The sequence below is a fragment of the Peromyscus leucopus genome, chromosome 6 (assembly GCF_004664715.2).
Source record: "Peromyscus leucopus breed LL Stock chromosome 6, UCI_PerLeu_2.1, whole genome shotgun sequence".
Taxonomy (NCBI): domain Eukaryota; kingdom Metazoa; phylum Chordata; class Mammalia; order Rodentia; family Cricetidae; genus Peromyscus; species Peromyscus leucopus.
In genome coordinates, this window is record NC_051068.1 from 89,612,131 (window position 1) to 89,633,561 (window position 21,431).

At 41.9% G+C, this 21,431-nt stretch overlaps 1 protein-coding gene across 1 annotated transcript in view; it reads right to left on the reverse strand.

Annotated features, from left to right (window-relative positions):
- Positions 1–15,339: 15,339 nt before the first annotated feature.
- Slc30a7 (solute carrier family 30 member 7) overlaps positions 15,340–21,431 on the reverse strand; it is a 92,423-nt gene continuing 86,331 nt past the window's right edge. Inside the window, exon 11 of the mRNA XM_037207036.1 lies at positions 15,340–16,106. Within this exon, the coding sequence (XP_037062931.1) occupies positions 16,059–16,106 (48 nt within the window). The 3' untranslated portion in view covers positions 15,340–16,058. The remainder of the gene's footprint in view (positions 16,107–21,431) is intronic.

Below are 21,431 nucleotides of genomic sequence, written 5' to 3' on the forward strand. Positions count from 1 at the left end.
CCTTACTGTCTTATGATCTCCTTATGGAAAGGTGGCTGTTGGGAACTGAGAACATGCCTTAGTTGGTAAAGTGCTCCTGTGCAAACATTAAGAGCTAGAATCCCCAGCACTCATGGGAAAAATCCAGTGTGGGGGGTAGGCTGAACCCTGGCACTAGGTGGAGAACAGAGACAGGCAGATCCCTGGAGCTTTCTGGCTAATCTGCATGCCTTACTCAGTGAGAGACACTGTTTCCAAAAAATAAGTTGATAGCTGAGTATGGGAGTGCGCTCCTTAAATCCCAGCACTTGGGAGGCAGGCAGGCAGATTTCTGAGTTCAAGGCTAACCTGATTTCCATAGCAAGTTCCAGGCCACCTTGTGCTGTATAATATCTCTAAATAAATAAATAAACAAACAAATAAATAAATAAATAAATAAATAGTAGAGCAAGATAGAATAGGAGAATACCCAGTGTTGGTGTTAGTCATCACACATACACACTTACTAATTATAAGAGGCTCATTTGTTTAATAACTTGTGTTGGTTTGGAGTAGAAGTAGCTTTGTTACACACTACTGTGTTAGTTCAAGTCATAAGTATTTCCATAGCCTAATCAACTTGACCTTTTTGCTTAGTATATTCATGAATATTAGTTGAAAATTTTTCTACTTTCTGGCATTATGTGTTAGCTAGAATTATTTTGATGTTTCATTTGGGATGAAATATTTTAATGTGTATAAAATATTCCATTTTCAATCTCTTGTGTACACAAGAAGAAAGAACTAAGTACCTTAAATCAGTTTTATATTGTTTTCTTTGGAGATGTTTAACTAAACATTTAAGAATTATAAAAATAAAGGACTTCTGGGTTTGTTAGTTGACTAGCTCACACCCTCCAGTTGTGACTGTTATAGTGCCTGATTGTTGAACGACACTGGGGTGTCATAGAGCAGGCTAAGAATTCTGCCTGTGTGGCTTTTCCTCTGAGGACATTCCCAGACTTCAGTTCAGCCAAGTTGGTGTTGTACTGGCGTGAGATGGTTAGTGGATGGAACTGTGGCTTCAGAGGGAGCTAGAAACTAAAGTAGCAGCCCTTAAAAATTCGTGATTGATGTGTCCTATATGCTCAGCTCATTCCTTATTGTGTGTATGTGTAGGAAGATCCAAGGATCCAGGTGAAAAGCCAAGCCAGGGACCCAAAGAGACAGACATTGCTCTCTGTTGAGAGAGAAGACAGCTTCAAGTTTGAATCCTGAGAAGTTAGAAGGGCGTGATAGATATGTGGGCTTTCTTATCAGAAGCCCAGAATGGCCATGTACTAGTAAAGACTAGGCTTAGGACTAAACTAAGGACAAAGTTTCATATAATGTGAAGTTAGGCCTTCATGGATAAGGTGACAAGCAAGTAGTTGAATGCTTATTAGAACAAAGTTTAAGATGGTTCAGAATATGGTGAAAATTTACTGTAATATCAACAATGGCTGCAGAACACAATATGAGGCATGACTTTATGATTAGAAAAGAATGTAGGGATGAGATGTTAGTAGAACCTAGACTTCCCAATCAGTAGATATAAAGGACTGGCACTTTAGAACTGTGCATGGATGAAAAACAAAGGTGCTTGTAATGGATGGATATAATGAGCACTGTCATCCAAGAGATGGAAGCAACAAAAACCAAATTGGGCAAAGTCCAGAGGAAGGAAGAGAAATTGTCCAACCTAAGGAAGAAGACTAAGGGGGAAAAATAATCAGTCATGATGTCATGGGGGCAGTATCAAGTAGTGTTTAAAATTTCTATACTTTGTGTGAAGAAGAGAGGACTATGTGTGTATGTGTGCACACACGTGCACACACACGAGTGTGCCAGTGCTTGTTTGGACATGAGAGGACAGTGTGTAGAGGTGGCTTGTAGCAAATCAACTCAGGTTGTTAGGGTGGCAGCAGCATTTTTACCTGCTGAGCTGTCTCACCAGTTCCAGGATAAAGCAGTGTTAAAAAGCATGTAAGTAAATTCTCAAAAAAGAACAGAATTAGGGCAGTTTAAAAAAAAATGGAAATGACAGCCCAAATTTCCTCAAATTTAGTAAAAGGTAATCAATACATTGATCCAATATGCTCAATGAACTAGAAGCAAAATGAGTAGGAAACCCATACCTGTCAGTTGAAACTGAAAAACCTAACAAGAAGCATAGGGGCTCAACAAATGTAATTTGAAATTAAAATTTGGTTTGTTTATTTATTGATTGTTGCTCAATCTGGCAGGCCTGTATGTGATTTAACCTGTTTAAATGAAATTGTAAAATGAAAACTTTTACCAATACAAAGAGATGATTAGTGTTGGGGTCTCCTGTCCTGAAATCCAAGGTTAAGATAGAGATAATAGGAAGGTGTACACATGTGGTGGTTATTTAGTAGTTTTTAGCTATTAGCGGGTTTGGATGTCTTGGGTTTTGGTTTTAATTAGCTTTTGATTTTGCAGTGCTGGGGGCAGGGATTCCTGATCCCATGGCCTTGTATATGCCTGGCAAGCATTTTACCATGTTGTTCCCCCTAACTAGTATTAAATGAATCAAAATTATGATACAGTGAAACACCTTATAGTCTTGATACATAACAGTTTCGTCATCTAGCAGAATTCCTTTCCTCTGTCCATTAACTCTTCTACCTCATCAATAATTCTATGAAGCCAGTGATCTGTTCTTTTTCAATGGTTTTGCCTTTTTGAGAAGTAGGGGGATTCCATAAGCATGGTGTTCTTGACATTCATGTAAACCATTCCAGGTACCGAGATTGTATTCGTTTTTGCAGGTTAGTAGAGTTCGCTTGTATGGAGAGACTGCAGTTCATTTAACTCCTGACCATCTAAGAGACCTTTGAGTTCTACATTGTACTTTTTAGTAATAATGAGAATTGTTAAAGCATTCACATACAGGCTTTTGTGTGGTTGTAACTCACCATTCTCATCAACGAAAAGTCCTTGTGTACTACTGGTCAAAGTGCAAAGACAAGTATGTGTGGAGTGCTCAGCTGTAAATGGGACATCTGTATTCTACCTCCTCTGTGCCACCACTCAGGGAACATAGCGAAAGAGGAAACAAAAATATTCTAAGAGCCAGAGACCAGAAAGCATCAGTCGGACATGACTATTGCACCCATGAATTGGTGGTAGCAGTGGCTGTTTGCACAAGATCAAGCCAGGCAACCTTCCAACATGGATGGGGGAGGGCACATGAGCCCCAACCCTAGCTTAAGAGCTATTGATAGTTATGGGCTACTAGGTGTGTAGTTCTTGGCAGGTTGCCCATGCTCCAGTAGGAGTGACATACTCATGTGTATATGAGCAGCACAAATGGGACTCTGTTGGGGTTGTTTTAAAAAAAAAGTTGGGAAGGGGATGTAGGGAATATCCACAAGGAGTTGAAGGTGGACAGTGGGAGTCAAATGGGATCAAATACATTGTATGCATATATGAAAATCTGAAAAAATAAATCAGTACATTTTAATTGCTTGTGATAGTTGATTTGATTATCAGCCTGACTGCATTAGGAAATGCCTAGGGTATCTTTGAGGCACACTCTTGGGTGTGTCTGAGAGGGTATTTCCAGAAGGTCCAGTGAGGAAGCTCTGCCTTGAATATGGGCAGTACCATCCCATAGACTTGAGTTCACAATTGAATAAAGGCAAAAAGGAGAAAGATAGATACTTAAACTGCTGGGGATGTCTTTCTGTATGCTGTGAATGTGTTGCTCTGATTGATTGATAAATAAAACACTGATTGGCCAGTAGCCAGGCAGGAAGTATAGTGTAGGTGGGATAAACAGGAGAATTCTGGGAGTGGAAGGCTGAGTCCGGAGACGCTGCCAGCCGCCGCCACCATGAGAAGCAAGATGTAAAGATACTGGTAAGCCACGAGCCATGTGGCAAGGTACAGTTTTATAGAAATGGGTTAATTTAAATATAAGAACTAGATAACAAGAAGCCTGTCGTGGCCATACAGTTTATAAGTAATATAAGTCTCTGTGTGTTTACTTGGGTCCAAATGGCTGCAGGACTGGTGGGTGAGAGAAATTTGTCCTGACCACGGGCCAGGTGGGACACAGAAAAACATCAGCTACACTAAACACCAGCCTTTTCCTTTCTCCCCGATCCACCAAGATGTGAACACGCAGCCTCATGCTGCTGCAGACAAGGAGCTGTTTATGCACAGTGCTGCCCACACCATGATGGACTGTATACCTGAGCCAAAATGAACCTCTTTCCCTTACACTGCATATGCCAGTGATGGCAAGAGTGACAACACTGTCCAAGTGACTTCCAAACGGGCACCTCTGGATTGCATGCTCACAGCACTGCAAGGGAGTACTTGATGCTTGTCTCTTGCAAGACAGTTGTGCAGTGACTGGTTCTGTCCCTTCCCCCAAACACTGCTAGCTGAGGACAAGATGGGTGGTTTATTTAAAGGTGGTTAATTTGCTACCTTCTCAGATCACAGATCTCTAGTGAAGTGCAACTTAAACTCAATTTCTGTGTGCCCACTGGCCTTTGTTGAGACAGGCAGCACATTGTCACACCCTCTGGATTTCTTGATTTTTGTGTCAAATTGTAAGAGGTAGTGTGCTTCCTTCAAGTTCTCTTCAAAGTCATTTGTTTTCTAGCTCTTTTGCTTTTTTGCATATGAGCTAGTATAACCTTCTTGGTACTTGCAATGACGCCTGTGAGATTTTTGATTGAAAATCCTTCCTACTGTGTGGATATTTTTGGTTTCACCCTTTGGGATGTAATCAGCTTCTTGAATCTATAGGTTTATGTCACCAAATGTGGGAGGCATACGGCCATGCTTCAAAGATTTTTTTCATACTGAATGCTTTCTCCTCTTTTTTTGATCTCTTGATGAATCTTATCATATGGATGGCAGACATTTCTGGTCCCACAAGTCTCTGAGTTCTGTCCTGTTCCTGCTGTTTCATTCTTGAATGTTTTATGTGTTCTGAGTAAGTAAATTTTCCTAATCTGTCTTCAAGACTATTGACTCTTGCTTCTTCTGTACTGCTATTGAGTTCATTTGGTACACTTTTAAAATTTGGTTACTGTCTTAAATGTTCATTTTAAAAAAGATTTATTGTTTTTATGTGTTTGTGTGTAACTATGTGAGTTTGTGTGCTCCATCTGTATGCAGGAGACCACGGAGAACAAAAAAGAATGTTGGATTCCCTGGAACTAGAGTTACAAAACATTGTGAAGCCATTACATGGGGACCAGTCCAGGGTCCTTTGCAAGAACAATAGCTCTTAGCCAATGAGCCATTTCTCCAGCCCTAATCCCCAATTTCTTACATTAGCCTTTGTTGGAAGATTATTTGTGATTGTGTGATTGTTCATTTTTAATATAATTTTTTATTAAAAATTTTTCTTTCCTTTTACATATCAACCTGTTACCCCTCCCTCCTCTTCTCCCACTTCCCCTACCTACCCCCATCCCATCCGTCCCCTCCTCATAGAGGGTAAGGCCTCCCTTGGGTAGTCAACACAGGCTGTTATACCATGTTGGGGCTACACCTAGCCCCTCCCTCCTGCGTCAAGGCTGAGTAAGGCATTGCACCATAGGGAATAGGGTCTAAAAAGCCAGTTTGTGCACCCAGGGTAAGTCCTGGTCCCATTGCCAGGGGACCCACAAACACATCAAGCCTCCCAACTTTTACCCACATCCAGAGGGCCTAGTTCGGTCCCATGCAGGCTCCCCAGATGATTGTGCATTTTTATAGTGGCTACTTTATTTCATCTTTATTAGGTTACTCCAATGCTGATGTGGTTACAGTGCTTGGTCAACTCACTTGGAATTTAACTTGGACATTCTGAATATCATATATGAGATCCCAAGTCTTCTAAAATTCTACAGTGAAGTCAGCCTTTCTGTTCTCCTAAGCAAGCAACGTGGTAAAGGGCAGGGTGTGACTGCTGGTCTGTCTTGTCCCTACCCTGGTCGAAGAGGGCAGCTTAAAGACACAGGTCAAACCCTGTGTACTTAGTCTATTCACTGTGGAGCTTGGGAAGTCAGAGGGCTTTTTAGTTTGCTAAGTAGGGTCAACATCAAAGCATTAATGATTTGAAAGTGATCCTGGGGTTCAAAAAGTTATTTATATGGTTCTCCTGGGCTTCTGAGCCCCTCGGTCTTCCCCTTACATCACAGTTCCCTGGGCTCCCAATTCATGCTCTGGCCAGGAACCTGGCATTCTGATGACTCTTTATTCTGTACTTTCCTGGGCAGGACTTCATCCTCACCCATGTGGAAGAGACGGAGAAATTTGTATTGCCTTTTAAAGCCATAGCTTTTCCAATCAGAAAATCTGCCCTCTCTTCAAGTTGAAGCTTCTGCTGGCTTCCGTAGCTTCTGGCTGTCCCCACAGTACCGCCTCCAAGTTTCCTCAAGCTAACAGGACTATGGATGTGTTATCTTTACCTTTTGGAGTCTGCCTAAGACAACATGACCTATACACTAATTACTACTGAAGGGGAAGTTGCATGACGTAGAGAATTCCTGTAGTTAAACATGATGATCTAACTCAGTGCCTAGGGTGAGGACAAGGTGAGGCTATCAGGTAGTCCCTATTTTACTTATAATTTTAGATGATCACATTTCCAAAAGTTAAAAGATGGCAAAATTATAATTATAATTAAGTGAAACTATACATGGAAATATGAATCTGTTTATAAAATGTTATACTTTCAAAGAGAATATTTCTTGCCAAATACTGTTTGGATTTTTTTAAGCTTTGTATTGTCTTATTTTTAATCTTTTGAGTTTAGCAACAGCTGGCCTCCAAAACAATAAAGATGAATTTATTCAATACTATTTTCAAAGATTTAAATTTCCCATTAGAAAACACATTTTTTGGGGTTATCTGTATGTATGTATGTATAAAAGTTATATGCACACATGTGGAAGACAGAGGAGGGCATTGTGTATCTCTGGCTTATTCTTTTGTGACAGTTTGACATTCAACTTGAAGCTAGGTTGGTGGTCAGTAAACTCCAGTGATGCTCCTCGGCTCGGGTTACAGACACCGGTGAGGCCGTGTCCAAGTATTTACATGGATGCTGGGATTTGAACTCATGACATCATGCTTGTTCGGCAAACTTCTTACCACTGAGCCATCTCCCCAGATTTTTTTTTTCTTTTTCTCTTTTTCCAACAAATTTTGATTGCCTACTGTGTGGGACAGTGTGCATTCTAATGATACCTCATCAGGCTCCTCTTGGTTTTAGGAATTTAGCAAATATAGTTGAATTGTCTATTTAAATGTTGGTAACACTGTTAAGCATGTGTTTTGTGGTAGACTTAAAAAAATGTTATTTTAATGTGTATAACCGGTTGTTTTCTTGCATGTGCTGATGGGGGCCAGAAGAGGGCACCAGATCCCCTGGGATTAATGTTAGAGATGGCTGTGAACTGCCCGTAGGTGTGGGGAATTGAATATGGATCCTTTGGAAGAGCAGCCAGTGCTCTTAGCCACTGAACCATCTCTCCAGCCCCAGTGGTAGATTTTTCAAAGCTTGGAGGTAGGGTTGGGGGAACTGACAATGTTCCAATGAAGTGCTGTTAAGTTGCTTTTTTCCCCTTGAAATAGAATGCAAACTAGTAAATTGCTGCCATTCTGTTTACATTGTTGATGTGTTTGCCTCTCCATCTCTGTGTGTCCTCAGTCTAGATGCAAAGCTTGCTTAATGCTACACTGTGAGAAACGGGACAAAATAAGGAAGAAAACAAGCATTTAAGAGTTCCCAGAGGGTTTAAGAGAGATGGCTTAGCAGTTAACAGTGCTGTCTGGCTGCTCAACTCTTCTAGAGGTCCCGAGTTCAAATCCCAGCAACCACATTGTGGCTTACAACCATCTATAGTGGGGTCCAATGCCCCCTTCTGGTGTGTAGAAAAAGCACTTGCGTACATAAAATTCATAATGGAACCTTTAGTTGGACCTAGTGTACTTGGGAGGCAGAGGTAGGTGGATCCATGTATGTTTGAGGCCAGCTTGGTCAACATAGTGAGTTCCAGAATAGCCACCTGTCAAAAACAAAACAAAACAAAACAAACAAACAAACCCACCTCCAAACAACCAAAAGTTCATAGGAAGTTGTGTTTCATAAGTGATAGGTACCTTGTCAGCACTATATACCAGGAATGTACACCTCCTCCAAAAATCAAACCACAAATGTAGATTCAGAGTTTGAAACAAACTAGTAATGGCCATTTCTAAGGAAGAAGCAAATCAAGTAGAGAGGGAGCGATGAGAAAGAGCCAGTCCTCTGAGCTAGAGGACTGCTCTGCACCGGAAGCTTGCCTTGGCGGCCGGGCAACACAGGCAGGCTTCTGGGGAGGCAGCGGGCTCTTTCAGAAGCAAGATCGGTACAGCATGGAACTGCATGCAGTAAAGAGCTTGGCTCCCCTGTGTGAGAGCTGCAAAGGCTGTGGCGACTGTCCACAGGCCATCGTGGACTTTGGCTCAGGGGCTAATTCTAGGGAACAGAGCAAAGGCAGAGATTCCTTGACCGGTGCTGCAGACCTAGCAAGTAAGAGTGCCGTGTGCAGCCGGGCCAGGGACGCTGAACAGGAAGTCGGTAGAGCAGCGGACATCAAAGCCCGGCCCAGTGGATCCAATGGATCCCTCTATTCCCCGCCTAGAGGCCAATTCTATGTTGCTGTGAGGGGAGGGGCTGATCCGGACACGGCAAAGCTGGGCATGGACTAGGTAGGAAGATGAGCAGTTCTCACACGTGATTCTGCTCAGTCAAGTCCTGGGATACAATAATGTCCTGGGATGGAAAAGGAGAATTCAAAAGATTATAAAGGAAGAAGGGAAGGACTTTGTGATGGGAGGGCGAGGAAGTAGAGGTGGCCAAAGCCATGTTTCAATTTCTTAGGAGTCTATAATTCTGAATAGAATTGTCACCAAGAAGCAATTTGGATGGAAGAGTTTTATTTCTGTTCCGGCTTGTATGTTGACAGTTGTGCCCTCAACATGACACATGTGCCACCAATGGCCTTTAAACAAGTCAGAGCAAACACAAGTGAAGGCAGAGTACTAGGAGCTTCGGAGACTCGGACATGGCAAGCAGCACAGGTCCAGGCTGTGAGGGTCTGAGAAGACGCAGCGGAGACCGTCCTTGGAGTACAGGCAAGACTCACAGTGAAGAAGCCGCTTGAGAGTGAGGGAGACACCTAGTGCAATGGAAACTCCAGTCTACGAGAGAAACCCTAGCAAAGGCTGCTGTAATGGGGGACACTGAGCCTGAACCGGCCATCTCCTGTAACCAAGCCAGCCCCCAAGTGGAGGGATTGGACTTCCGACCTGGTTTGTCCTTCCTACAGAGTATTCTGGGACCAGAGGCCATCAGAATCCTCATCAAAGACCAGAGAGACTTCATCCAGCAACTGATGGGAGCAGATGCAGAGTCCCACAGCCCAAACATTAGATGGAGCTTGGGGAGGAGGAGGAGGAGGATCAGAGGAACCAGAGGGGTTAGGGACACCACGAGAACACAGCCCACAGAATCCACTGACCGGGACTCACAGAGATCAGGGAGCCTGCAGGGGTACGACCCAGGTCCTCACATTATGACTGAATAGCTTCGTGTTCTTGTGGGTAACAGTGGGAGCGGGGATGGTCTGTCACTCTTGCCTGCTTGAGGGACCCTTTTGATACTACTGGGTTGCCTTGTCCAGCCTCGATGTGATGGTTTGTGCCTGGTCTTACTGTAGCTTCTTTGGGTTGATGTCCCTGGGAGGCCTGCTTTTTTCTGAGGGGAGGTGGGGGGGGCCGGATTTGGGGGACAGGAGAGGTAGGAGAGGAGAGGCTCAGGGGAGGGGAAACTACAGTCATGATGTAATATATGAGAGAAGAAGACAAAAGAATCCCTTTGACAAGATGGCATGGATTTTTCTGGAATTTTTTTTTTCATTTAAAAATTTTATTTATTTAGAGACAAGGACTTAATTTGCAGCCCTGACTACCCTGGAGCTCATTCTATAGATTGGACTGGCCTCAAATTCAGAGATCCACCTGTTTCTGCATCCTTCTGGGTACTGAAATTAAAGGTGTACACTACCATGCCTGGCAAAGATTATTTTAAAAGGGAATTACTGCTGACAAGAAAGCTTTGGAAGGGTCATGGAGACTAGGTCAGCTTCATGTCAATGAGGTCATCCATAGAGAGGAGGTAAGAACAACTCAATGCTGGTGGAAATCTCCAGAGTGCACTAGAAAGGGATTTGAGCTAAAGGAAGAGTATGCAGGACGAGGCTCTGGGTCAACACCTCAGCATCCGGTCTCCGTAGATTCTGGCCCATTCAACTCAGAGACATGACCCAAGAAGACTTTTAAACAGAAATTTAATTGAAAACAAATTTTCAATACAGCTGTTTATGATCATTTTAAAATACATTGCGGTTAAACAAAAATATATATGTGAATGTACGCAAGTAGAAAATGTGAAAGATACATACATTGTGGACCTGTTGTAGTGCACTTGGGCAAGTCCTAATAGTTCACTGCAGCTTTTTCAAACCATCCAGGTTGCTTACCTCTGACATTCCTACCTAGCCTTGCCTTGTATGTAAACATTTTAGAAATGTTTAGAAGCTATCATTTTCACCAAAGGAATCAACCCAAAGTTAGCCAAGTTTAAAACCATCAAGAGCAGGGAAGGGAAGTGTGGGCCTGTTCAGAATACGTAAAGAAGGGAGCTGGCAAATTGTCAGTCACATTATTTCCCAATTAGGGGAGAAAATATACAAAAAATATTTGAAGATAAACAAGACAAAAATGGTAAGTGTATTCTAGGGACATGAAATGGTGTTTTCATTAGAAACCCCTTCAAGAGGTATCTCTGAAAGAGTTTTGGATGACAAAATATCCGGGGGGACAGTCCTTAAAAGATAGGGCACGATGGCAATTCTCCACCAAACCATGGGAGGCGACACAATCCTCATCGTGCCTGTGCAGTCCAGAAGGCCCCAGCGCGGTCTCAGTTCTGCCAAACCCCCAACAACATGGAAAGTAGACAGGAGATTGAGCATCTCAGAGGCTAGCTGGGGAGAAATGGACAGAGTGAACAGAGATCCAGTCTGGACAAAGACCGCAGAGCTGCTTGCTGAGATGTTCCCTGCAGTGAGTGCCAGCGTCCCCCTGACCCTACCCTTCAGGCTGCATCGCTCCCGTCTACCAAGAGGGACTGGGAACTACATGTGTCATGAGCCTGTAAGCAGAAACCCACTGAGTCAAAGCGGAAAAGGAGATACAAGACTTCTTTTCGTTTTTTTTTTTTTTTTTTTTTGTGCTTTCCAACATCACAGTCAAAATCACAAATTTGTATTCAAAGTTGTGGCGGAAGCCCAGGCTTCTATTTATGAAACAGACTTTTCATATCGAAAAGCTTTGTGTAAAATGCAATGTGTAAATCAGATACTACTTCACCCTTCTGAAGATTGATCGGTGCTTTTTGGCCGATGATCCCCCAGTGATGTTCTTGAGGGCGGGCACTCTCTTCTTCATGCTGGCACAAAGAATGCTGTCAGTGAGCAGCTCCACTACGACTTCCAATGAAACTTTCTTCTGATTGCTTGTTAAATGGACTTAAGGAGTTCTAGTACCATTTCCCCAGCATGGTTTTGGTTCCATGGCCAAGTTATGAGGCAAACATATATAAGAAGAAACAGGCTGGAGGCAGTTTGTAAATGTTCCCATAGCAACGGTACCTTGAATGTTCACCGATTTTCCAGGAGTCTACACAGATGTGCTACAACTTGGTGGGTCTTTTAAAAACAGTCATCAGAAAAGACTGAGTTGCTGCCAGACCACAGACTCCCCCCAGATAAGGACTCCTTCCTCGTGCTGTGAGAATCATGGACTGGATTTTCAGATGCCGTCAATCATAAAATCATGCAAAATTCTCTTTATAAAGATGTGAGAACACAAAAAAAGCCACCAAGTATCCGGATACATAAATATTTAGCAGAGACGATCTACCTTGTTTTCTGTGTTATCTGTAGTTAGGAAATGGCCAAATATAAACCAAAGATGACCTCATCAAAAGGAGCCCCAGCCATTTGGCCTTTAAATAGTTACACCTCTCTGCTGTATCTCTGCAAACGCTACCCTTGATAGACGATTTTTCACTGTCTGTCTTGATTCTGTGGTAGAGATCTGAATCATTAAGGAGGCCTCTGTAAATCATATCCTGAGAGTCTTTCACAGAACAGAGAATTGGAAAACCATGTGTTTCAACAATGGTGACTCTTTGTAGAAAGACAAGCAAACAAAAGACCTTAACTTGGCCAAGGTAATATATTCACGGAGTGGCCTAATATTTGCAGTTCTGATGAAGATTTCAGAACTTGACCCGAGTGAAGTAAAAGATGTGTTCCATACACTTACTGTCCCCCATTTGCACAGCTCTGCTCTGAGAACTTTTAAAGTAAAAATGCTCTCCAATGGCTGAAACAGAACATGGCAGGCAGGGCTGAAATGGCATGACCTGTGACTCAGCATGCTATCTAAAAGGAACCCATTTACAGCACATAAGCAAAATTAGGAAAGTAAGCCAGCATTCAACTGGCCTGAGCCTTGGGCAATTAATAAAAATTCACTCACAAGTTAAAAGTATCTAAAGTACAATTTTGTTTCCTTTTTCCAAGTCAAGAGCTGGTTTTGGAAGAATAAAAAATAATTATTATAATTTATTCTGCAACAAATACTATGGAAATAATCTAAACTTCACAATTATGTATGAAAACTGAGACAACATTCCATTTATAAAGTGCCTTCATGGACCCAAACTAGAGGTCAGAGTTCTTTATTGACAAGCCATATTTAGTCACATTTACAGAAAGGCAAGGTCCCACAGGGAAGCAGCACAGCACAGTGGAGAGAACTCTCGACATGGCATCAGATAATCGCATTCGAACCTTGGCTTTGCCACCACTTAGCCCTGTCATCTTAAGGAAATGAGAGCTTTTCTGGACCTCAGGTTTCTCATGAAAATGAGAGGTAGTACAGACTGTTCCCAGCACAGTCTTTGCTTACGTGTGCAATTCTACGGTAAGTAATGTGTTCTCTTAAATCCCAGCATTTGCACCTTGTTGGTTCCCATGTACTGTCTGTAAAAACACGGACGTTCCGATCAGCTGCACTGGGGTTATTGATTTGGCTGCTTTACAGAGGTACATAGAAGTCACAGTATTTTGGCTGCCAGTACGTATGTGTAGGCTCTGAAGAATCTAGATAAAGGGAAATCACAATGACATCTGTCGCTATGATCTTATGCCTCCACTGCAAAGGGGAGTGGATGGCAGTAGAGGGACACTAACCTACACGTAACTAGATACTGTCCTTCACGAAGACGCACACTTCGGTCAAGTTCTTCATCAAGTAATACAAGGAATTTTGAAAATACATCTAGTTGGGGACATTTGTCTGGTAAGGTAACTTTCCCTGAACAAAGCAGGTTTGTTATTCAGAGAAAAGACTTTGGTTATTCATAGATTGGCAAATTTATACTCAGATTCGCTTTCTAAAAATGAATATTGGCCTAATGTTAGGAGTATTCTGATTTATTTTTACTACCATAACCAGGTAGTATTTCTTAGTGGGACCACTGGTTAGTATTATGACTGCATCAAGAACACTAGAAGACAAGCTTTCTTTCTGTGAAAGGTTGTTTCTGCTCACATTTTTTTCTTTCTTTCTTTCTTTCTTTCTTTCTTTCTTCTTTCTTTCTTTCTTTCTTTCTTTCTTTCTTTCTTTCTTTCTTTTCTTCTTTCTTTTTTTTTTTTTCTTTTTTTTTTTTTTTTTTTGGTACATACAGGTATGCCAACATTTAAGCAAAAGTGTAAATGCCAACCTGCAGAATGTTATGAGTTGGCAAGCTCTTGGAACAAAGTGCAAACTTAGTTCACATCAAACATATTCCATGCCTCACCAAAGGAAAAGCAACACTCATGGATTGGGCACTGAGGTCTAGTTAAACAGAAGCACACATTTCAACAACAACTTCACTTCCGTAAATCTTATAAGCAGCAAAGTGGACTCCATGTGTACAGTGTCGATACAGTGAGTCACCAAGTTTAGCTTGGGAGGCTCACATCTGAGTCTGTGCCTTCATCTAGACCTCTCATTTCCAGCAGTGTGCTCCAACCCACAGAATATCCTGGGATCCGTCCGACTCAACTACTCAGAACAGAAATGAAAAAGCAGTCCAGGACCAGGACATTTCCATTTGTATGTTCCCTCCTGAAAAGATTACGAATTTGTTCCAATCAAACACAATCTACTGCAGGGAGTCTTGGCTTTAGAACTACCTGGCAAAAAGCAAACAGGGTTTGAAATCACCACTTGATTTACAAAAAGGGCACCACAGGCATTGTGTGGTATTCTGCTGCAGTCGAGACTGCTGTAGCTCTCCTAATACAGACTAGTTCATAAATTGTAGGTCAGAAGTAGGACAAAAGGGACTCAAAAACTCAGGCAAAAATCAACAGTAAATTCGGCCACCTTACTGATAAAGTGTCTGTCACTGATCTACACTCTTCATTTTTGCCTTTCAAGGTTTTTAAAATTTTGCTAACTATTAACTTATTTAAACTAAGGGGAATTTTTGCTGGGATAAATGGGGCACAATGGAAAAATGTTCACCCAAACAGCATCTCTCCAGAAGAACACTTGAGTGTTAAGCACCTGTCATCTCTAATTACGGTTGATTTATTATTTAAGACAGGGTCTCTATGTATCCCTGGCTGTCCTGCAAGACCAAACTGGCCTTGAACTCCAAAGATCTGCTTGCCCATGCCTTCTGAGTGCTGGGATTAAAGTGTCCATCATCATGCCCATCAAAATTTTATTTTTCAAGTACTGGAGACCCTAGAAAACCAACTATTTGTAAGATACCCATTTTAGAAAGAATTCTATATCACCATATTTGCTCCACAGTGATAACAGTTCACACTCAATCAAATGCTGTCCTAGAATTCCTGGAAGTAATTTGTACTTGTGCAAACAAAATCAGAAAACAAAACAAAACAAAAACCCTGTACTACTTGGCACCTGAAAAGAGGATGAAGATGTAAAATGTCACTGTCACAGTTATTTCTGCCAACTCTGCGGTGCTTTTTCTCATCACTATCAGAATCTATAAAAATGATGAGGACAGCTACTGGAGGATTTCCCACAGACAGGTGAAGGGTTTAGAACCTGTAATGGAGGAGAGTTTTTGGTTTAAATGAGTTTTTCCAATGTATCTGCACTTTTGAAACTAGTCTACAAAGTATCTTAATGTGATCACTGATTTTTTTATAAAGCAAAATAATGTTCTTTTTCACAAGACAAGAAATTTAATATACTTAAACCTATGCTGGAAATACACAAAAGACAATTATACATGTTACTAGCAAGTCTTATTTTGTACAAATTACAGAATATCCATTAAAAAACCATACATATGACCTTTAATGGTACATTTCTATGCTGGCAAATATATTTTCGGATACAAAGGCACTTTGAAAACCCAATATGGTTTGGTTCATAAGTTTGCAAGGTACAAACAATTTTACAAACGTATGATTACACTGAAGAGCATCAACAACTGTGACATCACATAGAAAACAGACTTCTGTTTGTAAAAACAACACTGGTTTTGTGGGAATACAAGCAGTGGTTTCCAGCAGCTTTAGTGAAGATATTCAGAAGACTGGCGGCCCATGGTCTGAATTTCTCACTGGCTGGGTGTAATGATAGGATGGGCTGAAGGTGATCAGCAAGAACCCCCAGGAAAAAAAAAGAGAGAGATAACCCAAGACCCCAGGACAAACCCAGAAACCTTAGCAATCGGAATGGCTTGGAGGGAGAGCACACAAGGCCACAGTCTGGGCAGGATCCGGCTGTGATCCCCAGCTCACGCCGACTCTACCTGCACTACTGGGTGCTTCCGAGATGTAGTGTTGACGTCTCCGTTTTAGAGCACTGGGTAGTACAATGCTTTGGATTGTACAGTACTGGAAAATTTTGGTCCTCAAACAATTTCTTTTCATTGACTACATTGCTGCAAAGTCAATCTGTACATAAAGCTGCCTCACTCCAGCCTGAAAAGTTAGAGAGAACAATTAGAACCAACCTGTAATAAAACCTGTAACAGATGAACATTCTAAAAAAGTGGCAAGAAAGCAAACGCCACCTCATTTTTCTTTGAAAATGGAATCATTTTTGTCTTCTGCTTCTAAGAAACAATCTATTTTCATTTCAAGTTGTCAAACTACTACAGAAAAAAAAAATTCTATGCTATAAGTCACACGCCCTACTCATGTGCTATTAGATAGGGTTATCCATTTGCCCTCACTGTTTAGAGAACATGACAGTGCTTGATTAGCCACTATTAAAACCAGCTTACCACAGGCTAGCTCTTCCCATGACAACATAGGCACTTATTTTTAATAATCACAACCAGCAACTGGTTACTTATTTTACATGCCAGTTCCTTCAGTTTGGGATATGAACTTGCTATTCACGAACATTGCTCTCTAAATTACCCCCTATTTCATCTATATTATCAATTTAATTCAATCAATTGGGTCATTTCTCTTAGTGTCAAACACGCTATAGTTTCTTCTACCTTAAAAATCTTTTACTTTACCCAGCATCCCTTCCTGCCTGGATAGTCTCAATCTCTGCTCTTGTGGGTAGCCAAAATACCCAAACATGTCCACAGTCACTGTCTCTAATTCCCTGCTCTTGCAGGCATTTCAACCCTCATTTTACATCTCACCACTTTCTACAACTATCTGTCAAGCAACTTCCAAAACTGCTCAGACCATTCCACAGTCCTGATTATCAGGAATAATACATATCACCAGTCTCCTTGTGCCAAACACTTTCCCTATGACACTTTCCGAGAATATTCACTGGTTAGTCTCCTTCACTGTTTCTTCTATAATTGAGCAATAACCGCTGACAAAAAGCTTAGTCCTTGCAATCTATACTTGTTCTCTAATGGTCTCCTCTTACAGCCAGACTGTAAGTCAACCTTTGCATGTGTTCATACCTCCACGTTTGTATGTCCAGACTGAAGCTTGCACCTACCACTTGCATTGGAACGTGACATTGTTGGGGGTAGTCAAGAAGCAGCACAGGGCCACTGTACTCTTTCTTCCCATCACACCAGTTGACCTACCCTCAGTTCTGCTCCTTCTAAACCTCTTTCTGTTTCTCACATCCAATATCCAATCTACTTGCAAAACTTGGTGGCTTCCCGTCCAAAATAATATCCAAACCAGAATCTGACCACTTTACATCATCTCCCTCACTTTGAACCCACCCTCGCCACCATCAACTCTTGTCTAGATGTTATCAATGCCCCTTGCCTGGCTTTCACATTCCTGTTTATTCTCAGAATACTAACTACAAGGACAAGTGTCCCTCTCTGCCTCCAACCACTCAACAGCCCATCTCCCTTAGTCTGTACAATGGCCACCACGCTGCTGTGGAATGTGGCTCCTGACTTGCCATTGATCTCACTGATCACTCCTCCTCCTCCTCCTCTGTTTACTCCCCTTAGCTATACAGCCTTCCTGTGAACTTTGCTCCTTACAACAGCCACATGACTGTTGTGGAGTTATTCCTTTACACTGTGTGAAGACGTGTCACTGTGATTGGTTCAATAAAGAGGCTGAATGGCTAATAGCTAGGCAGGAAGAGGTTAAGCGGGACTTCTGGGGACAGAGAGGACTCAGAGAGGAAAACAGGTGGGGTTGTGAGTCAGACATGGAGAAAGCATTATGAACAGTATGGAGAGACGCCATGCAACAGAACGTAGATTAAAATGAGATAATTTAAGTTATAAAAGCCAGTGGGACAAGCCTAAGCTAAGGCCAAGCTTTCATAATTAATAAAAAGTCTACATGTTGTTATTTGGGAGCTGGTGGTACAGAGAAAGACTTGCTACAGAAGATGTTCTCATCACATCCCTATGAAGACATCAGTGAGGTCTGTCCTCACAACTCTGTAGTGATATATTATGTCCCCCAATATATTGTGTACCCTAATAAAACTTATCTAGGATCAGAGAACAAAACAGCCACTAGATTAGACATAGAGGCCAGACAGTGCTGGCATACACTCTTAATCCTAGCATTCCAGAGGCAAAGATCCATCTGGATCTCTGTGAGTTCAAGACCACATTGGAAACAGAGCCAGGCATGGTTCCTTTAATCCCAGGAAGTGGTGGCAGGAAAGGTATATAAGGTGTGAGGACCAGGAACTAGAGGCTTTTAAGCTTTTAGGCTTTTAACAGCAGTTCAGCTGAGATCAATTCAGATGAAGACTCAGAAGCTTCCAGTTTGAGGAAACAGGATCAGCTGAGAAGTTGGCGAGATAAGGTTAGCTGTGGCTTGTTCTGCTTCTCTGATCTTTCATTTTTTACCCCATTATATGGCTCTGGATTTTTTTTTTATTTAATAAGACCTTTTAAGATTCGTCTTACACAACCCTTACAAAATGCATTTACTTTTCTTTTTTTCTGTGTAGCTTTGGTGCCTGTCCTAGAACTCACTCTGTAGCCCAGGCTGGCCTCGAACTCACAGAGATCCGCCTGCCTCTGCCTCCCAAGTGCTGGGATTAAAGGCGTGCCCACCACTGCCCGGCTGCATTTTTACTTTTTAATCCAATAAGTATTTACTCTTGCATTTATTGCTTTCCAAGCAATAGCCTCTCACCTAGGAATACAAAAGGGGGAAAAACCTGACAAAATAGCCTTGTCTTCACAGTTTATATTCTATCAGGGCCTGGACAGGAAGAAGAGGGAAGGACAAGAGAAGAAAACACCAGTTGTCAGATGTAATGCCAGAGGGGAAAAACAAAGACCGCTTACGGGATACTTCAGACAGCCCAGTCTCCTTCTACCCTCACCCAAATCCCTGCCACTTTGTCAGGTCAGCCCAGGACCAGACACTCCAGACACACCTACACTGCCACTTAAGATCGTAAAGATTACTTATTCAGTCAGTTTATCATTTCTGTTCTTCCACTATAATGTAATCTCTCCAAGAGAAACATATTTGTCTTCTTTTGCATTCCAGACTCCCAGAACCTCCGTAATATCTGACACACAGCAAGAGGTTAATAAATATTACTGAATGAATTAAAATCCTATTAATTTCTTTCTTTCAAGCAAAAACTACTTTTAAATAGAAGCAGGAAAAAAAGGAAAGAAACAAGAATGCTCTTGCCATTACTTTATAAGGAGAGGTTCTCAACAGGGGATAAAGAGGTATTAATGTGAACCTTAGAACAGTAACACTGGGCTCCTCAAAACACCCCTCATTTCTATTACAGCTCATTTTTTTCTGGAACTCAGGTGGAAAGGTTCTGTGCAATACTGATGAATGCCTAAGCTAGCTTTAGGACCTATTCCAGAATAATAAAAAATTAGACAGACCCTAGGTTGTCAGCACAGAAAATACGCTTTTGCCTTCCTGCAAAAGCCTTCCCATGACAAGCTACAACTTTTGCTATTTAACTTACAGAAAAGTGACCTTGTTTCTACTTCCCTTTGGCTGACAGGCTTGTAGGGAGGAACTTAGCATTTGTATGATCTTTACCCACAAAGGAAAACCTAAGCCCAGTTCTCCTCACCGAAATAGTGTTGATGAAATCAGTGCTACTGATTTGCGGGAGTGTTATATGCTCATCTAATATTTAACAAGTAGTTAATAAACCTGCTTCCCTAGAGTGGGCACTGTTGTCAGGAGCATGTGTGAATAATATGAGAAAAAAATTTCACTTGCTACAAAGGCTGTTATTATAAATTATTCTGATTTACTGCAAGGACATGAGTTGATTTACTCAACCAGATGGCTCTGGATCGTCTATGTGTAATCTTAATAGAAAGTAAAAATGTTGCCCAAACATATTGTTTAATATCTTTCCTTCTTAAACAAAATTGCTAATGGAAGTAAAATGGGCAAAACAGTTGGGCTCCTTTTTATTGCCTGCCGTTTTTCATTACCCCAGTCTTAGCACGGGGAAGACAGTAATAAGAAATGAGTAGCCCAAGGCAATGAAGAGGGGAGAGAAAAACAAAGGGCTAGATAAATTATCTTTGCATAATCATGAGTTAATTACTCAATCTGATATCAGTCCCTGAGGGGATAGCAGCTTTCCACAAAAGCTCAGTCCAACAGCAAAGATAAAGAAGTCATTTGCTGCATCCACCTGTCCCAGTGGACCGGGCAGCTTGCTTCTCCAGTTCCCATGTTCATCCCAATCTCCTTCAGAGTAAAGAGAAAGCCAAATTTCAAAGAATCTTCTGGCCAGTGACCAATGCCTGACACAAAGAGATCTAGGGTTTCCCGACAGGAAGACGTGACAGCTATCCCAGTGGTCTGCGCCTTCTTTAATGGAAAGGATGGCTAGTCATTTTAACCCTCAGTTCACTGCCCTGTCTCTACCCCAAAAGTTAGCCTGGTGCTATCGGCTCGGGATAGCGCCAAGAAAGAAGTTAGAGTCAGAAAAACCAACAGGAATATGACTGCAGAAATGGTTGTTTTACTGGTCATTCTCTTGGACCAAAGTCATAGATTCATTTTTGCTTGAGGTTTTGACTGAACATGTTAATCTTTATTCCTTTGAAATGCAAAAGGGGGGGGGCTAGGAAGATGGCCCAGAGATTAAGAGCACTGCTCGCTCTTCCAGAGGACCAGGTTCAATTCCCAGCACCCATATGGTGGCTCATAACCATCTGTAATTCCAGTTCCAGGGATCTGATGTCCTCTTCTGGCCTTTGCTGACACTAGGCACACACATGATGCACAGACATACATGCAGGCAAAACACCTACACATATAATTTTTTTTAAAAAAATGTAAAATGAAGTCATGCCAAACTATCTTTCTTTCCACAAGAGATACTACAGAGTTAATGAAATGTAAGTAAATATGACTAAATTTTAAGTCAAGAATAAACAATCTAACTGGTTATTACGACACACCTGTTATCCTAGTGCTCTTGAAACAGAGGCAGGGCAGGAAGCCTGTAACTCTGAAGCTGCCCTAGCTACAGAGCAAGTTCAAGGCCAGCCTGGGCTACTTAATGACACAGCCAGTGAGAAGAACCAAGAACTGGGGATACAGCTCAGTGTTGACTTAACATCACAAAACAAACACAAGGAAAAAGAAAGAAAACCAGATCTGGCGTCTTTTTCTGTAAACCGCCTGTGGTCACAAACACGTTAATCCCTATCACTGTAACTGACACCTTGCGGGCTCTCAGGAAGTGCCAGTGTTGCCGCCGCTGCGGCCATCATTATTGTGTCCGCTACTACCAACCAGCCAATGAACACACAGATCATATGGTTTAATGGAAACAGCAGACCTAGGGATACATAAGATCCATAGCTGTCTACTTAGCCTCCTGGA